General features: G+C 34.3%; 1 protein-coding gene across 8 annotated transcripts in view; it reads left to right on the top strand.

Moving 5' to 3' along the window:
- Nucleotides 1-18,032, top strand: part of STAG1 (STAG1 cohesin complex component) — a 395,351-nt gene that overhangs the window by 101,927 nt on the left and 275,392 nt on the right. For all 8 annotated transcript variants that reach the window (XM_077865024.1, XM_077865025.1, XM_077865026.1 and 5 more), the window contains one exon: nt 12,347-12,457. In XM_077865024.1, the coding sequence (XP_077721150.1) occupies nt 12,429-12,457 (29 nt within the window). In that variant the 5' untranslated portion in view covers nt 12,347-12,428. The remainder of the gene's footprint in view (nt 1-12,346; nt 12,458-18,032) is intronic.

The raw sequence follows: 18,032 nt of genomic DNA on the forward strand, positions 1-18,032 counted from the left end.
GGAGAGGGAGAAATAGGTTCCCTGTAGAGCAGGGAGCCTAATATGGGGCTTGATCTCAGGACTGTTGGGACCATGACCTTAGCCAAAGGTAGATGCCCAACCGATTGAGTCACCCAGGTGCCCCAAATATGTACAGATTTCTAAGATAAAACTGAATGTGCTCAGTAAGATCAGATACTCAGTGAAAAAAGTATATAGAGAATAAGAATGCACCAGATTATTTTAAGTAAAATATCCATGAATTGAGATTTTAAAAATCTTGAAAATGTCTGGAAATCATCATTAGCTATCTTGCTATATGATCTAAAAGTCTGTTGTGGACTTTGTTTTCAAAGCAGGGTGGTTACAGGCTAGAGCAGAAAGGGGTATACTCATGTGTTCTAACTTTAAAGGTGGATTGATGTAAAACTAAAACTGGACTAGTTTAAATAAGCTTAAATATATAGTAAGTATATTTTTATATTTAAACAGATTCAATGTATACTGGTAAAAGAAGTGTATATTGGTACAGTATTTTTAGAGGGAAATTTGGCAGTAAAAAATTGTATGAATGTTTTATAAATGTTCATCACAAGGAATCTGTCCTACAAATATGTTTGTGTAGTTGAGGAATGATAGATGACAGCATTGTATACAGTAGTAAAAAAAAAAAATAGAGACATGCTAAATTTTCATTAAGGAATGGCTTAAATACTTTTAGATGGCCATTTTAAAGCATTTACGTATTAAGAAATAATAAAACAAATGAGGTAGTATGTCTACAATGCTTTTCTGAGTGAAAAAATGCAAATTCCATGGGAATATGTAAAACATTCCATTTTGTGATTCTTTTTTTGTCATTTTTATGTTTCTTAAATGAAGTTGTATAATCTTACATATTTCTAGGAATCAGGTAATATGAATCTTCTTTGTTATTTTTCCAAGTAACTTTGGTTCTTTTTTTTTAGCTTTGGTTCTTATAGTTTATTTTTCCTATTCATTTGAGAATTATTTCAGTAATTTCTATAAAAAATTCTGGTTGTATTTAAAAGAAGTGTCATTTGCAGGCAATATTTACAAACTTCAGTTTCTGTTTTTCTGTCTCTTTTTTGTCAGTCCTCTTCTCCAACCTCTAATAACCACTGACCTGTTCTTTTTCTTTGTACTTTTCCATGATATCTCATAAGTGGAATTATATGGTATGTGTGTAGTCTGTGCCCTTAAAGATTCATCAATATTGTGGCATGTATCAATCAGTAGTAGTCTTTTCCTTTTAATTGTTCAATAGTATTTCATTGTATGGATGTACCATATTATATATCCAGTCATTTACTTTAGGACCTTTTGGGGAATGTTTCTAGTTTGGGGTATTATGAATAAAGCTGCTATAAACATTTGAGTGTATGTTTTGTGTGAATGTAAGCTTTCTTTTCAATTTGACAAATACCTAGGAGAGATAATGTGCAGTGGTGGTTAATGTGTGTAACTTTTTAAGGAACTGCCAACCTTTTTTGAAAGGGTTTATGCCATTTTTTATTTTCTTTAGCCATATGTGAAATTTCCTATTATTCTGTCCCCTCACCAACATTTGGAATGATCTGTCTTTTTAAGTTAGTATATTCTAATATGTATGTAGTACTATTTCCTTGTTCTAGTTTCCATTTCCCTAATTGTAAATAAAGAGCATCCATTGTAATATTTATCATCTGTTTCTCTTCTTTGGTAAAATGTCATTTAAATCTTGCACTCATTCAAATATTTTTGGATTTTTTTTTCCATTTTTGAGTTCTGAGAGGTCTTTATAATTTTTCGAGGTGTTTGTCAGATATGTGATCTGCAGGTGTGTTTTCCTGGTCTATAACTTGTCTTTGCATTGTCTTTTATTTGTGGAGAAAAGAGAAGCAGCCCTGCACATGCATGTGTGTGTGCGCGTGCACACACACACACACACATATACGTGTATATACATGTTTATGGATGATGCTTTTGGTGTCATATATGAGAACTCTTTACCTAACCCAGAAGACAGATTTTTGCAAACTTTCTATCTTCCTGTTTTGTGATTATAGCCATCCTAATGGGTGTACAAATATTACATTATGGTTTTGATTTGTATTTCTCTAGTATTTCTCTGGTGACTAGTGATATTGAGCCTCTTTTAATGTGTTTGTTGGCCAGATACATATTTTCTTTGGAGAAGTGTCTACTCAAGTCCTTTGATAATTTTTTTTAAGATTTATTTATCTATTCATGATAGAGAGAGAGAGAGAAAAGCAGGCTCCATGCTAGGAGCCCGACATGGGACTCGGTCCCGAGACTCCAGGATCGCGCTCTGAGCCAAAGGCAGGCACTAAACCACTGAGCCACCCAGGGATCCCCCTTTGATAATTTTTTAATTGGAATTTTATTTCTTGTTAGGTTTTAACAGTAATATTCTGGATAATAGATTCTTATCAGATATATGATTTGCACATATTTTTTCTCCATTCCTTTGCTTTCTCTTTTGTTTTTAAAAGATTTCCTTGTTTATTTTGAGGGAGAGAAAGCACGTGCACACACACGCTAGAACATGGGGAACAGAGGAGCAGAGGGAGAGCTTCTTAAATAGACTCCTCACTGAGTGCAGAGTCCTCTGTGGGGGCTCCATCTCACAACCCTGTGATCACCACTTGAGCTGAAACCAAGAAGTGGTTGCTTTAATCAACTGTGCCACCCAGGCGCTCCTCCTTTGCTTGTTTTTTTACTCCTTTGATAGTGTCCTTTGATGCACAGAAGTTTCTGATTTCTTTTTTAACATTTATTTGAGAGAGAGAGAGAGAGCTAGCTCTTGACAAACAGCACACTGGCAAGCAGGGGAAGGGGCAGTGGGAGAGGAGAGAGAGAGAATCCCAAGTAGACTTCCCATTGAGCATAGAGCAAACTGGGGGCTTGATCCCAGGACCCATGAGATCATGACCTGAGCTGAAACCAGGAGCCAGTCACTAGATTGAGCCATGCAAATGGCCCCACAAGTTTCTGATTTTGATGAAGTCTATCTTATCCATTTTTTTTTCTTGCTGTCTGTGCTTTTGGTGTCCTGTGTAAGAAATTAGTGCCACATTGAGTGTCATGAAGCTTTTGGTCTATGTTTTCTGAAAAGAGTTTAATGGTTTTAGCTCTTATATTTAGATGTTTGATCTGTTCTGAGTTAATTTTTGTGTATGATGTATGGTCAGGTTATAACTTCATTCTTTTGTATATGAATGTCTACTGTTCCAAGTATCATTTGTTGAAAAGACTGTCTTTTCCATATTGCTTGGTCTTGTCACCCTTGTGAAAATTCATTTGACATTATATTTGAGGATTTATTTCTGGGCTCTCATCTATTGTGTTTTTTTTTTTTTTTTTTCCTTCTTTATGCCAGAAACACAGTCTTGATTATTGTCATTCTGTGGTATGTTTTGAAATCAGGAAGTATGAGACCTTCAGTTTTGGTCTTCTTTTTAAATATAGTTTTGGCTTTTAAGAGTTTCTTCCTTGAATAAAGAAGATGTGGTTTATGTATACAATGGAATATTACTCAGCTATTAGAAATGACAAATACCCACCATTTGCTTCAACGTGGATGGAACTGGAGGGTATTATGCTGAGTGAAGTAAGCCAGTCGGAGAAGGACAAACATTATATGTTCTCATTCATTTGGGGAATATAAATAATAGTGAAAGGGAATATAAGGGAAGGGGGAAGAAATGTGTGGGAAATATCAGAAAGGGAGACAGAACGTAAAGACTGCTAACTCTGGGAAACGAACTAGGGGTGGTAGAAGGGGAGGAGGGCGGGGGGTGGGAATGAATGGGTGACGGGCACTGGGGGTTATTCTGTATGTTAGTAAATTGAACACCAATAAAAAATAAATTAAAAAAAAGAAGAGTTTCTTCCTTGAGATTTCATACAAATTTTGGATGGAATCTTCTATTTCTGCAGAAATGTAATTGGGCTATTGATAGCATTGTATTGAATCTGTACATTGTTATGAGGTTGACAGTATCCAAAACAGTAATAAGTTTTCCTATTCATGAACAATGGATGTCTTTCCATTTATTGATGTCATCTTTCATTTCTTTCAGCAGTGTTTTGTAGTTTTCAGTGTATAGGTGTTCTACCTTGGTTGTTTATTTTTATGTTTTATTCTTTCTGATAGCATTGCAAATGGAAATTTCCCTTTATTTCCTTCTTGATTTGTTCATTGTTAGTGAATAAAAACACAACCAGCTTTTGGTCTTAATTTTTGTATCCTGCACCATTGATATATTTATTAATTTTAATAGACAGTTGATTTTTTGTGTGTTATTCTCACCCTGTAACTTTTCTTTACTGGTACTTTGTTGCTGTTGATTCCCTATTTTCTGTATATAAAATATTATGCTGTCTGTGAATGGAGATAACTTAATTCTTTTTCTGTTGGGATGCTATTCATGTCTCTTTCTTGCCTAATTTTCTCTTATCTTTCGCTAGAACATGTTGTAGTACATTTTTAAAGCTTTGGTGAAAATGGACATTGTTATATTCTTCCTAATTTTAGGTGGAAAGCTTTTATTTTAATCTTTCACTATTTAGTATGAAGCTACCTATGTGTATTTCATAAGTGCCTTTGTCATATTAAGAAAGTTCCCTTTTTAGTTTTTAAAATGTTTTTATTATGAAAGAGTATTTGGCTTTTTGTTTTCCCTTGAGATTTTGCCAGGTGCTTTCTGTCGTAAGTTGAGATGATCATGTAGTTCATTTTCCTTCCTTCCTTCCTTCCTTCCTTCCTTCCTTCCTTCCTTCCTTCCTTCCTTCCTTCCTTCCTTCCTTCTTTCCTTCCTTCCTTCCTTCCTTTCTTTCTTTCTTCTCTTTTCTTTCTTTTCTTTTCTTTTCTTTTTTCTTTTCTTTTTTCTTTTTTTCTTTTTCCTTATTAATGTGTTAAATCAACCAGCGTTTCTAAGTTGAACCACTGTTGGATTCCTATAATAAATCTCACTTGTCTATGGCATTTATTACATTCAGTATGCAGTTGGATACTGTTTGCTAGGTTTTGGTTTTTGTTTTTGCTGTTAGGATTTTTTACATCAGCATAATCTGTTCAGATTTTCTGTTTTTCTTGAGCCAGTTTTGTTGGCAATTTGTGTGTTTCTAGGAATTTGTCCATTTCATAGTGAGTTATGTAATTTATTGTCATACAGCTGTCCATTCTAGTAATCTTTTTATTTCTGTAAGGTGGATAGCAATATTCCTACCTGCATTTGTCATACAGTCACATCTTTTATTTTTTGTACCTGGTGTATTTAAAGTCTATTTTATTGATTTTTTCAAAGAACCAATTTTTGACCTCAGTAATTTTTCTAGTGTCTATTTTCTATCTTCTGTAATTTTTATTTCTTTCTTTTCCAGACTTTAGGTTTAGTTGGCTCTTCATTTTTTCATTCCTTGTATTGTAGAGTTAGCTTGTTGAATTTAATTTTCTTTCTTTTATTTATTTATTTAAAAATTTTTTTATTTATTTATGATAGTCACAGAGAGAGAGAGAGAGAGAGAGAGAGAGGCAGAGACACAGGCAGAGGGAGAAGCAGGCTCCATGCACTGGGAGCCCGATGTGGGATTCGATCCCGGGTCTCCAGGATCGCGCCCTGGGCCAAAGGCAGGCGCCAAACCGCTGCGCCACCCAGGGATCCCAGTTTTCTTTTTTTTAAAGTGCAGCTAATACTGCCCTCAGAGCACTGCTCTTGCATCTCATTTTTTGTCATACAGTGTTTTTGTTTTCAAATGTGTCAAAGTAGTCTTCTTTTAATCTTTCTTTGACCCATTAAGAATATTGTTTTATTTGCACATATTTGTGAACGTTCCAGTGTTTTCCTCTTTTTGATATCTAACTCCTTTTCATTATGTTCAGGGAAGACACATCCTGTGATTTTATCATTTAAAATTTACTGAGACCCTGTGTGAAAAATTAGCTATTCTGGAGAATGTTGTATTTGTATTTCAGAAGAATGTATATTCTGTTTTTGGGTATAGTGTTACATATATTTTAGGTCTAGTGGGTTTATGGTGCTGTTCCTTTCCTTTGTTTCCTCATTGCTCTTTTGTCTGACACGGTGTTTAGTTAAAAGTGGTTTATTGAAATCATTATTATAGTACTGTTTCTTCCTCAGTTCTGTCATTGTTTCACGTATTTTGAACTGTGCTCTTTGGTATATATATGTTTATGATTGTTTTATATTTCTGATGAATTGGTCATTTTTGCTCAAATATATTCTTTTATCTCTTATAAAATTTGGACTAAAATTTTATTTTGTTTCACATTCACATAACTACTCCAACTTTCTTTTGGTGACTAATTGAATAGAATATCTTTTTGCATGTTCTTATTTTCAACTTCTTTGTGTATCTAAGTCTAAAATGAGTCTGTTGTAGACAGCATATAATTGGATCAATTTTTAAAAATCACTATTATGCCAATCTGTCTCTTAACTCTGGATGAATTTAATGTTAGCCTAGAAAGTAAAACTGCTGGTTATTTTACCAGCAAAAGATAGGTTTATTTGGGAGTAACAAGAGAATTGTAATTTGGGATGAGCAAGCTATAGCAAAAGTATAGGGAAGTTGGAAGAACAAAGAAAAGGTATGCCCTTTTACAGAGGAAAGGGAGAAGTTGGGAGGGTTATAAACAGAAAGTTCATTGGTATAAACTCAGAAATCTAAGTATAGTGGCTTCACATTGGCTGAGTGTTGTCTCTGATTGGCTTGTCTATTGCAGGTAGAGTAAGTAACCTTCCTTTGTCCTGCTGGGATAGTAAAGCAGTATTTACATGTAATGTTCATCTCTTTCTGTTGGATCTACAATTAATGTTGAGCACTGTGTGTGAATATCTTTTGCTAGTTTCCCAACTCCATTCTAAATGATGTTTCTTTTTATTAATTTCACAAATATGTTTAAAATGATTGCTGATAAGGAAGGACTTTTGCTAGTGAAACAGTTGTGTTTCACTGTTTGTATTCTTTATGTATTATTTCTTCTTGCTGCTCACTGCCTCCATCACTACCCTTTTTTGTATTTGATCTTTTTCTAATGTACCATTTTCATTTTTACTTTCACTATATTTTAAAATTATTTTCTTAATAATTATCCTGGTGATTATAATTAATATTCTAAATTTATACACATTTAGTTTGAAGTGATAATAGCTTAGACTTAATAACATAAAATTCTGATACTATAGCCATCCCTCTCCCTTATGTTACTGTTATAAATTATATCTTATTTTTTGTGTGTGATTCCAGTATTATTAACATACAGTGTTATATTAGCTCCAGGTGTACAATATAGTGATTAAACAGTTCTCTACATTTCTCAGTGCTCAGTGCTCATCGTGATAAGGTTACGCTTAATTTCCTTTACCCATTTTATCCACCCCCATCCACCTCTCTTCTGGTAACCATTAGTTTGTTCTGTATACGAACAAACCTCTTCGTTTATGAGTCTGCTTTTTTGGTTTGTCTCTTTCTTTCTTTATTTTCAGTCTCTTTTTTCCTTTATTTTTACATTTTTTGTTTTTATGTATGATTGAAATCACATGGTATTTGTCTTTCTCTTATTTATTTTGTATTCTCTAGGTCTATCCTTGTTGCAAGTGGTAGGATTTCATTCTTTTTTATGGCTGAGTGATACTTGTATATACCACTTACCCTTTATTTATTTAACTACTGATGGACACTTCGGCTATTTCCATAATTTGGCTACTTTAAATAATGCTGTAGTAAACACAAAGGTCTCATATATTTTTGAGTTAATGTTTTCATATTCTTCGGGTAAATGCTGAGTATGGAATTATTGGATCATATGGTAGTTCTGTTTTTAATTTTTTTGCAGAACCTCCATACTGTTTTCCACAGCAGCCGCACCAGTTTGCATTCCACATCTTCACCAACACTTGTTTCTTGTGTTTTTGAATTAGTTGTTTTCACTGGTATGAGGTATTATCTCATTGTCATTTTGATTTGTGTTTCCCTGATAATAAGTGACGTTGGACATCTTTTCATGTGCCTTTTGGCCCTTCTGTATGTCGTCTTTGGAGAAATGTTTCTTCATGTCTTCTGTTTATTTTGTTTAGATGCTAACCCTTTAACAGATACGTCACTTGCAGATATCTTCTCCCATTCAGTAAGATGTTTTTTAATCCTTCAGTGTGCAGAAACTTTTCCTTTTAATATAGGTCTAATAGTTTGTTTTTGCTTTTATTTCCCTTTTCTTAGGGAACATCTAGAAAAATGTTGCTTCAGCTAATGTCATAGAAATTATTTCCTGTCTGCTGTCCTAGGGTTTTTTTTTTTTTCTTTTAAATTTCAGATCTCACATCTGGGTACTTTATCTATTTGAGTTTGTTTCTTTGTATGATGTAAGAATGTGGTCCAGTTTCATTCTTAAGTATGTAGCTGTCCAATTTTCCCAAAACTGTAAATTATATCTTTATACATTGCATGTCTAGTAACATAGTTACATAATTATTGTGTGTGTGTGTGTGTGTGTGTGTGTGTATATAAGTCTTAGAAGAAATAAAAATGTAAATTATAGGCTAAAAATTCAGTAATATTGGCTTCTGTATTTTCCTCTGTAGTTAATTTTTACCAGTGTTCTTTTTTCTTTAGATGGCTTCATGTTATTGCCTGTTTCTTTTTATTTTTCTGCGAAGGACTCCCTTTAGCAATTCTTGTAGGTTAGGTGAGGTCTAGCAACAAAGTTTCCTGAACTTTTGTTTTTCTAGGAATGTCTTCATTTTTTCCCTACTTATGAGGGATAGTTTGCTAGATATAGATTTTTTGTTTGGCAGATTTTTTCCAACACTTTAGGTCTGTCATCCAACTGCCTTCTAGTTTACAAGGTTTCTGATGAGAAATTGTCTGTTATTCTTACTGAAGATTAGTTGTATGTGATGAGTCATTTCTGTTTTACTTCTTTCAATGTTTTCTTATTGTCTTTACCTTTTATTATTTGATTGTAGTTTGTATCTGTGAATCTCTTTTGCATTTGTCCTACTTAGAGTTGACATTCTTGATTTTGCAGATTTCTATATTTGGTGAAAATTGGTAAGTTTTTCACCACTATCAGACAGTCTTTCAACTCCTCTTTCTTTATGTTCTTCTGGAAGTCTACCTTTCTTCTTCTGAAAGTCTCAGCCCGATATCTGTGCTTATTCAGAGATGGTTTCTGTCAACCTCTTCTTTCCTTGTTAATGGGCCATAATTCCTTTTCTTTGTATGTTTTGTGTTTGTTGTTGTTAAAAACTGGACCTTTTCAGTATTATAATATGATAATACTAGACACTAGATTATTTTTTTTTCCCCAGGGTTTATTTCCTCTTGAGATCTGCAGCCATCTGCTTAGTGACTTTTTAAAAGTATTTTTTTTAATGACTGTACTCTGTGTCGTGTGTGGTAACTGAAATTTTGTGATTTCCATACTCAGCAGTTAACTTACTGATTTTTTAAGCCAGTAGGAGTCAAAAGGAAAAAAAAAAAACCAATCTTTTGGTGTTTGCTGAGTTATTCCCTCAAAGGTTAGCCATGCTGCTTGCTTCTTTGCCCTAGTCTTCACCTTATGCTTGCACAGAGGCCCAGTGATTAGCTAGAGTTGCAAGCCTGTAGTACTCTCATATCTTGTGTTATATATGCTTCTGTCCCTGGTATAGGTGATTAATGATTTAAAGCTTTTGAGCCCCATCATATCTTCCTTCTATCCTCTTTATTCTAAAGCTTTTCAGATTGTCTGCTGTTTTTCATACTCCCACTGTCTGTTGCCTCAGGCAGCTGCCTTGTAGTATATGTTTTCAGCTCCTTTGGAAAGATGACATCTGAGAAGCCCTTCAAAAGACACAACTATAATTTTTGGGAATAAGATCCATGTTGCTTTCTTTGCTACCATTAAGCTGAATCAGGAATTTGGTCTGTCATCCTTACGGGCACTGTTGATCTGGGGGAGGGGAGTTGGTAGATAAATACACAAAAATGTTACAGTGCTTTCTTTCCACACTTAGTAGGCTCTTTATTATGTACACTTTGTTATAGTCTTTATTAGATTTCAGATGTTGTCTGTAAAATTTGATTTTGTCAGTTTTGCAAACCTAAGACTTGCTTTACTGAGAGGCTGGTTATTGGAGCTTCTATTCTTCCATTTTCCAGAACATCAATCCTTTCTTCCATTTTTGAAGATTAATTATCACTAAGTATATAAATCAGTATTTACTTTTTTTCTTTCAGCACTTGAAAGATGTTATTCCATTGACTTTCAGTTTATATAGTTTTCAAAAAGAGTCTCATGAAGTTCTTATCTTTGTTTTTCTATATGTGAGAGAATCTTTTTCTTTAGCTCTCTTTTTAATTGTCTCCTTAACTTCAGATTTTAGCAGTAAATATATTTCAGGATATTTATTCTAGTTGGGAATTCTCTGATTCCATTTGTGTTTTAATATCTTACATTATTTTTGAAAAGTTCTTCTCTATTAATCTCTTTTACTCTGTTTTTTTTCTCTCTTGGGATTCCAAACATATATATTTATTTTATTCTATTTGATACTGTATCATAGCTCATCTTGGATGCTGTGTTTTGTTCCACTTTCCCTCCCTTTTTTTTTTCTTTGATAGGCTTTATTTTTTTAGGGAAGTTTTATGTTCACAACAGGCTTGAACACGTGGTAGAGAGATTTCCCCTATACCCTAGTTCCTACATGCCTACAGCCTCCCTCACTTTCAAGTTTTCATACCAGAGTGGTACATCGGTTATAATCAGTGAACCTACATTGACATGTCATTATCATCTGAAGTTCATAGTTTACATTAGGGTACACTTTTCGCGTTGTATAGTCTATGGGTTTTAATAAAGGGGCATACAGAGAGGAGAGAGAAACCCAAGCAGACTCCATGCTTAGCGCAAAACCCAATGCAGGGCTTGATCCCAAGATCCCAGGATCATGACCTGAGCCAGAACTGAGAGTTGGACCCTTAACTGCCTAAGCCACCCAGGTGCCCCTAGGGGCAACTTTAAATAAAGCTGCTATAAACATCCTCGTGTACATTTTTGTGTAGACATAAGCTTTTATTTTTTTTTTATTTTTATTTATTTTTATTTATTTATGATAGTCACAGAGAGAGAGAGAGAGGCAGAGACACAGGCAGAGGGAGAAGCAGGCTCCATGCACCGGGAGCCTGACGTGGGATTCGATCCCGGGTCTCCAGGATCGCGCCCTGGGCCAAAGGCAGGCGCTAAACCACTGCGCCACCCAGGGATCCCAGACATAAGCTTTTAATTTATTTGGATAAATATCAAGGACTGTGTATGACAGTAGGTACTGATTGATCATATCATAGTCTGTATATTCTGTATTCATTTTACTTTAAAATATTTTTTTTCAAAGGATTTAAGTAGACATTTTCTCTAAGAAGACATAAATGATCAATGGGTAGATGAAACGGTGTTTAACATTACTAATTATCAGCAAAATGCAATCAGAACCACAATGAAATACTACCTCATAATTGTTAGAATGTCTGTTATCAGAAAGTTAGGGATAAATGCTGGTGAGGTAGAGAAAACTGAACCTTTTACAGTGTTGGTGGGAATATAAACTAAGAAAGCTTCTATAGGAAATGGTATGGAGGTTTCTCAGACAATTAAAACTACCATGTGATCCAGCAGTCTTACTTTGAGTCCATTTCCAAAGAAAGTGAAATTATCATCCTGAAAACATGTCTGTATTCTCATGTTTATGACATTATAGTTGCCAAGTTACAGAAAATTTAAATGGTTATTGATGAATGAATAAATAAAAGCTGGTGCATATTTTATATACAATGGAATATTATTTCGTCTTACAGGAAATCTTGTCATTTGTGACAACATGGATGAACCTGGAGGACATTACACTAAGTGAAATAAGTCAGAGAAAGACAAATATCAAATGGCATCACTTACATAAGTCGAATTCATAGAAAGAGAGTAGAAAGTCTTTGCCAAGGGCTGGGGGTGTTTGAAATAGTAAGAGACTGGTTAAGGGGTAAAGCTTTCAGTTTCAGATGAATATGGTCTGAAGATCTAATGTGTAATGTGGTAATATACAGTTGATAACACTGAATTATATAATGGAAATTCGCTAAGAGAGTAGAATTTAAGTGTTTTCACAGTCAGAAAAGAAGGTATATATGTGAGGTGATGGATATATTAATTTGTTGGGTAAGCCCTTCACAATGTGTACGTGTATCAAATCATCACATATGCATTAAATATTGTACGGTTTTATTTATCAATTATATCTTAGTAAAGCTGGAAATAAAATAATTTTTTTCTTTTTTTAATTAACAGGATTGACTTTGAGGTTATTTAAAAAGTTTTGAATTGTACAGCCTTGATTCTTTTGCTCCATTGTGGAAAGACCTCTTCAGCAATGATTACTTCAGAGTTACCAGTGTTACAGTAAGTATTACAGTTTTCATATGTTTTAAAAAATATGACATTTATGTATGAAATGCTTTCTTTAATAAGACCTATCAAATAGGTTCTCTGATATTTGACCAATATGCCTGAGATCAAACAGCTATTAGATTGTACAATTACCATATCTGTGCATGACCCTTGCTATTGTAATAGCAGTATTTTTGTGGTATTGAATAAAGAAGATGTTACTGTCCTTATCAGGAGTCTCCACACAATGACCCACGGACCAAATCTGGAATGCTGTCTGTTTTTTTTTTTTTTTTTCTTTGTTTTATAAATAAAGTGTTACCAATACAGAGCTACTCTCTTTCTTTTACAAATTCTTTGACTGCTTTTGTGCCAGAAGTTGTGATAGAGAGTGAATTGCCTGCAAAATGTAAATATTTTTTTGGACTGTTTATAGAAGTTTATTAACTCCTACATCATACTGTTTCTCTGACACATACTCTCCCACCTCTCCCACCTTCTTTTCCTTAGATTGATGATGTTGGGCCGTTCTGGTTGCATTGGCATTTCTGGTAGCATCTCATTAGATTTGTTGGAGTTCTAGGACAGATCTAGAATTGGGTTTTATTTTGTATTCATTGGGAAATTCAGTGTAGTAGCAGATACTTTTCCTTTTGTAGATTTCATCAAGATGCAAATTAGGAATCTGCATACTGTGATCTTCTATGAGAAAAATGGTTTAAATATAATGAAAATGATTTAACAGTTTATGTAATTATTTATATTTTTTTGTCCCAGTTCATTTATATACCTCTTTCCTAAGAGATCATAGGCACCTTTTTAATTGGTTACCTGGCCTTGTTTTTTTCCTCCAGGTATCTAAGACAAAGAAAAGCTGTCTAAATTTCTTTACCTGCTTGAAAAACTATCAGTACCTGGGACGCTTGGGTGGCTCAGCGCTTGAGCATCTGTCTTTGGCTCAGGGCATGATCCTGGGGTCGGGATCAAGTCCCACATTGGGCTCCTTGCTGGGAGCCTGCTTCTCCCTCTGTCTCTGCCTCCCTTTCTCTCTCTCTCGCTCTCTCTCTCTCTCTCTCTCTCTCTGTGTCTATCATGAATAAATAAATAAAATCTTTAAAGAAAAAAAAAAGAAAAAGTATCCATACCTATGTTTCTTTTTCCACCCAAATATAGGAGATAAAATTTAAGCCCTTTCTAATTAGTTAACTCACGTGTTTTAATACTCTCTAACTTGAAGAATTTTGGAGATCTCCACATAATATTTTCTTCTTCTTCTTTTTTTAATCTTTGTCCTACCTGCAGTGCCTACTTACCTCTACTCTTACCTGGCTAGCTCACTAATCCTGTAGGTCTTAGCTGATGTGCCATGCCTCCAGTAAAGCTCCTCTTTCCCCTCAGAGTTGGGGTCGGCTTCCTAATGTTCTTTGCTTTTCTTCTAGCACTACACTTAACAGAATAACCCTAGTTTCTGCCTAAACTGCACTTTTTAATCTTATACTATTGAGTATTAGGTAGGCCCATTAGAAAATATGTCTTTAATTAAATATGGGACAGAGGTTGTATTTAAGTAAATACTGTATTTAAAGAGATGTATCAGCACAGTAGTATTTAACATCATTTTCTTGTGAATATAAACCTGTATTATGATTATGGATAGTGCGTAGTTGTGATCTGTTAGGTGGGTAAATGAACTTTGCTTTCAGTCTGTCAGTGGGAGATAGTACTCTTGGCCATGTTGAGATCTAGGGAACATTTATTGAGGGCATACAGTTCTTTGAGGATTTTGACAGATATTTTAGCAGCATATGTTATCTTGTTTAATCCAGCCGGCAATATTGTGTCTGCATTATAAGTGAACGGAGATGTATTTCTTTGTGTCTGTAAATGTTAGTTTCCTTCATTTGTAAAGTGAAGACAATAAATTAGAAATCAGTCTTGGGGTGCCTGGGTGGCTCAGTTGATCTCAGCTCTTGATCTCAGGGTTGTTAATTCAAGCCTCATTTTGGGCTCGATGCTGGACGTGGAGCCTACTTAAAGAAAAAGAAAAGAAATTGATGTCTACAGTGTCCTTAAAAACAAAAATATTCTGACTCAGTTCTTAATGTTTAGTTCAGTAATGGTTTTTATAAGTAGATCAAGAAAGGTAATTCCTGTGAGTGACCTTGTTATTTCTTGGCTTACTTAGATATTATTATCACTGATGAATTTGTCACCTTAGTGATGTTTTTACTATTAGGCATTGTGAAATATTATCAGTTACCACATATTTTTATATTTTCCTACATAGTATAGTACCTGAAAGTATGTTAGTTTCTGGGGAGAAAGAGCATGTAGTAGAGATTCAGTCTGTGGTGTTATGAAGCTTATATAAATAGGTATAAATGACATAATCATAAATATATAGATCTGCTATTGTGGGTGCTAGGAAGGTAAATTAGAGAATTTTTTGAAAAATTTCCATGTGCCTTGATTTAGCTACTGTTCTATGGAAAAGACAGTTGAGCTTAACTGAAGCAGATGAAAGGTTTGAGAAGAAGGGATCAGGGTATTAATTTTAGACTGAAGATATGGCATGTATAGAGATCCTGAGTTAGGAGAAACCATGGTATGTTTGAGAGACTGAAACAAAGCTCTTCTTTCTTTCTTTTCTTTCTTCAGGGTTGGGGATGGAGAGTGACATGAGATTAAGGCTTGTGAGTAGAGTGGGGCTGTATCATACAGGAACCTTCTTAAATGATATTAAGAATTTTGAGTTTTTCTTTTTAGGGACAGTAAGAAGTCACTTTAGGATTTTAAGCATGAAAGAGATGCATGGAGAGATTTAGAAAATCACTCCTAGGGTAGTATAATGATTATTTGGCAATAGTTGAAGCAAGGAGACCTATTAGGAGGAGGATATGTAGTATGCAAGCCAGTTATGTTGACAACTTGAACCGAAGTAATTACAGTGCAAATGGAGGGATGTAGACAGAATTTGAGAGTTTTAGGGAATAAAATTTATTTTTTTATCTGATTCTTCAATTCTTTTAATTACTCTTTAGTAGTCTTATAAATGTGAACATTAGTCAGTAACAGGACCTTGTAGGTTTTTTGTGGCAGTAGGTCAAAGTTTGAATTTTTTTTTAAAAGGTTTTATTTATTTACTCATGAGAAACACACAGGGGCAGAGACATAGGCAGAGGGAGAAGCAGGTTCTCAGCAGGGACCCCAATGCGGAACGCAATCCCAGGACTCTGGGAGCATGACCTGAGCCAAAGGCAGACATTCAATTACTGAGCTACCCAGGCGCCCTGAAAATTTGAAATTTTCATCGAACATTCTGTGTCTGTTCTAGAGAGAAATTTGTTACTGTGTAATCAGAGTTACTGTACAAGGACAATTGTTTTAGCTCTGTAATAGTGTAAATCTAGAGACAGATGGGGCATTTGCGTGGCTCAATCAGTTAAGTGTCTGCCTTCAGCTCAGAGCATGATTTCAGGGTGCCAGCACTGGGCTCCCTGCACAGCTGGGAGTCTGCTTCCCCTTTTGTGCTCTCTCTCCCTCTCTTGCTCGCTCTTAAATAAATAAATAAAATCTTTAAAGTAAAATAAAGTTAGAGATAGTCTAAGTGCTCACTGATAGGGAAGTAATTAAATAAATTTTCCTATGTATCATGGAGTACTATTCAGGAATTCTGTGTATTGGTATGGAAAATTCTTATTAATTAAAAAATTTAAAACTGAAATATAGTTAGAAGAAAGTAAAAACAATAAAATACAATATTTTGATATGTATTTATATATGCAAAAACATAAATAGGGCAGGGTAGTGCTCAGACTGTTAAAAATGTTATGCTGCAGGTTGGGATTCAGAGTTAGTTTGTGGTAATGTGAAACTCTTCCTTGTATTCTTATGTACTTGCTATTGCTTGAAATTAAAAAAAATTATATATGTGTTACATATTCTAATAAACATTCATACTAATTGGAATGTATTAGTAGTTGTTGGTAATAGCCATCACTTTTAAATTGGCGGCAGTTGGCAGAATTAGAAAATAAATTGTATCTTTTTCATATCAGTAAACTGTAGTGCTCAAGGATAAATTATTTCACTAACACATTACATATTATATGCTAGAACAAACCTGTTCTTATAGTTGCTTTGTGATTTAAAGTATCAAAAGCACTAGTAGATTTTGTCCACAAATGAGCAAAAAGGAAAACAATATTTGCGGTCTAGTATTCTGTTATGGAGATAGAGAATTCAAGTTTACCTTGAGATCTAAGTGGACTGTGCCATCTCCTAGGTATGTGACTATGAACAAGATTATCACGTTTTCAGATCTTTCATTTGTTTTTCTGTATTGATATAATAATGTTTTCTTACAAGGTTTTTGTGCATATTCTAGATATGCACTATAGATACAAGTAGCACACGGTATATCTTAACATAATCTATTTGGTCTATATTGAGGAAGAAAGTATGACTTGTTCTTTAGCAGAGATGAATAAGATGAACTAGATCAGAAATTGTTGACTGTTAGTGGCTCAGATTCCTGCTTTTATGAATATTATTGGACTGCAGCCGTGTCTATTCACTTACATATTAGGTAGGCTGTATTCAGGCTATGATGCTAGAGTTGAGTGGTAGAGAGATTTTCAGATCCCCAACCCCAATATACTTACGGTGTAACCCTGGACTAGATCAATATTATTTATAACTTTATTTTATCTTTTTAATAAGTTTTGTAAAAACTTTCAGTATAATGAATATACATTGTTATGGTAGTTTCAGGGTTAAGTGTAGTGATTCAATGCTTTTGTGAATCCTTGACTAAATTTTAAAAACCTACTTATTTTTACTGCTTATTTTTCTTACTCTTGCTCTATGGTATTTCTTTTCCATTCAGAGGGTCCCCTTTAATATTTTTTGTAAGACTGGTTTAGTAGTCATGAACTTCTTTAACATTTGTGTGTCTGGGAAACTCTTTCTTTCTCCTTTTATTCTGAACAATAGCCTTGCTGGATTGAGTATTCTTGCTTGTAGGTTTCTTTCTTTCAGCAGTTTGAATATATTATGCCACTCTCTGTTGGCCTGCAGAGTTTCTGCTGAAAAATCAGCTGATTGCCTTCTGGAGTTTTCCTTGTATGTGTTTTCCTTTCTCTTGCTACTCTTAAAAATTCATCACTACTTTTACCATTTTAATTACCCGGTGTCTTGGCATGTACCTCATTGGCTTGATTTTGTTGGGGGCTCTCTGTGTTTTCTGGATGTAGATTTCTGTTTCCTTCCCCATATTCAGGAGGTTTTCACCTATTATTTTTTCAAATGAATTTCACACCCCCTTTTCTCTCCATTTTTTTTTTCTGGTATCCCTATAATGCAAATGTTACTATACTTGTGTCACTGAATTCCTTAAGTCTGTTTTCATTATTTTTTTCTCTTGTTCAGCTTCATTGGTTTTCATTAGTCTGTCCTCCAAGTTGCTGATACATTCTTCTGCTTCCTCTAGTCTACGGTTTATGCCCTCTAGGGTATTTTAATTTAAATTATTGAGTTCTTCGTCTCTGTTTTGTTCTTTTTTATATTTTTTAATCTCTTTGTTAAA

The sequence above is a fragment of the Canis aureus genome, chromosome 22 (assembly GCF_053574225.1).
Source record: "Canis aureus isolate CA01 chromosome 22, VMU_Caureus_v.1.0, whole genome shotgun sequence".
NCBI classification, from domain to species: Eukaryota; Metazoa; Chordata; class Mammalia; order Carnivora; family Canidae; genus Canis; species Canis aureus.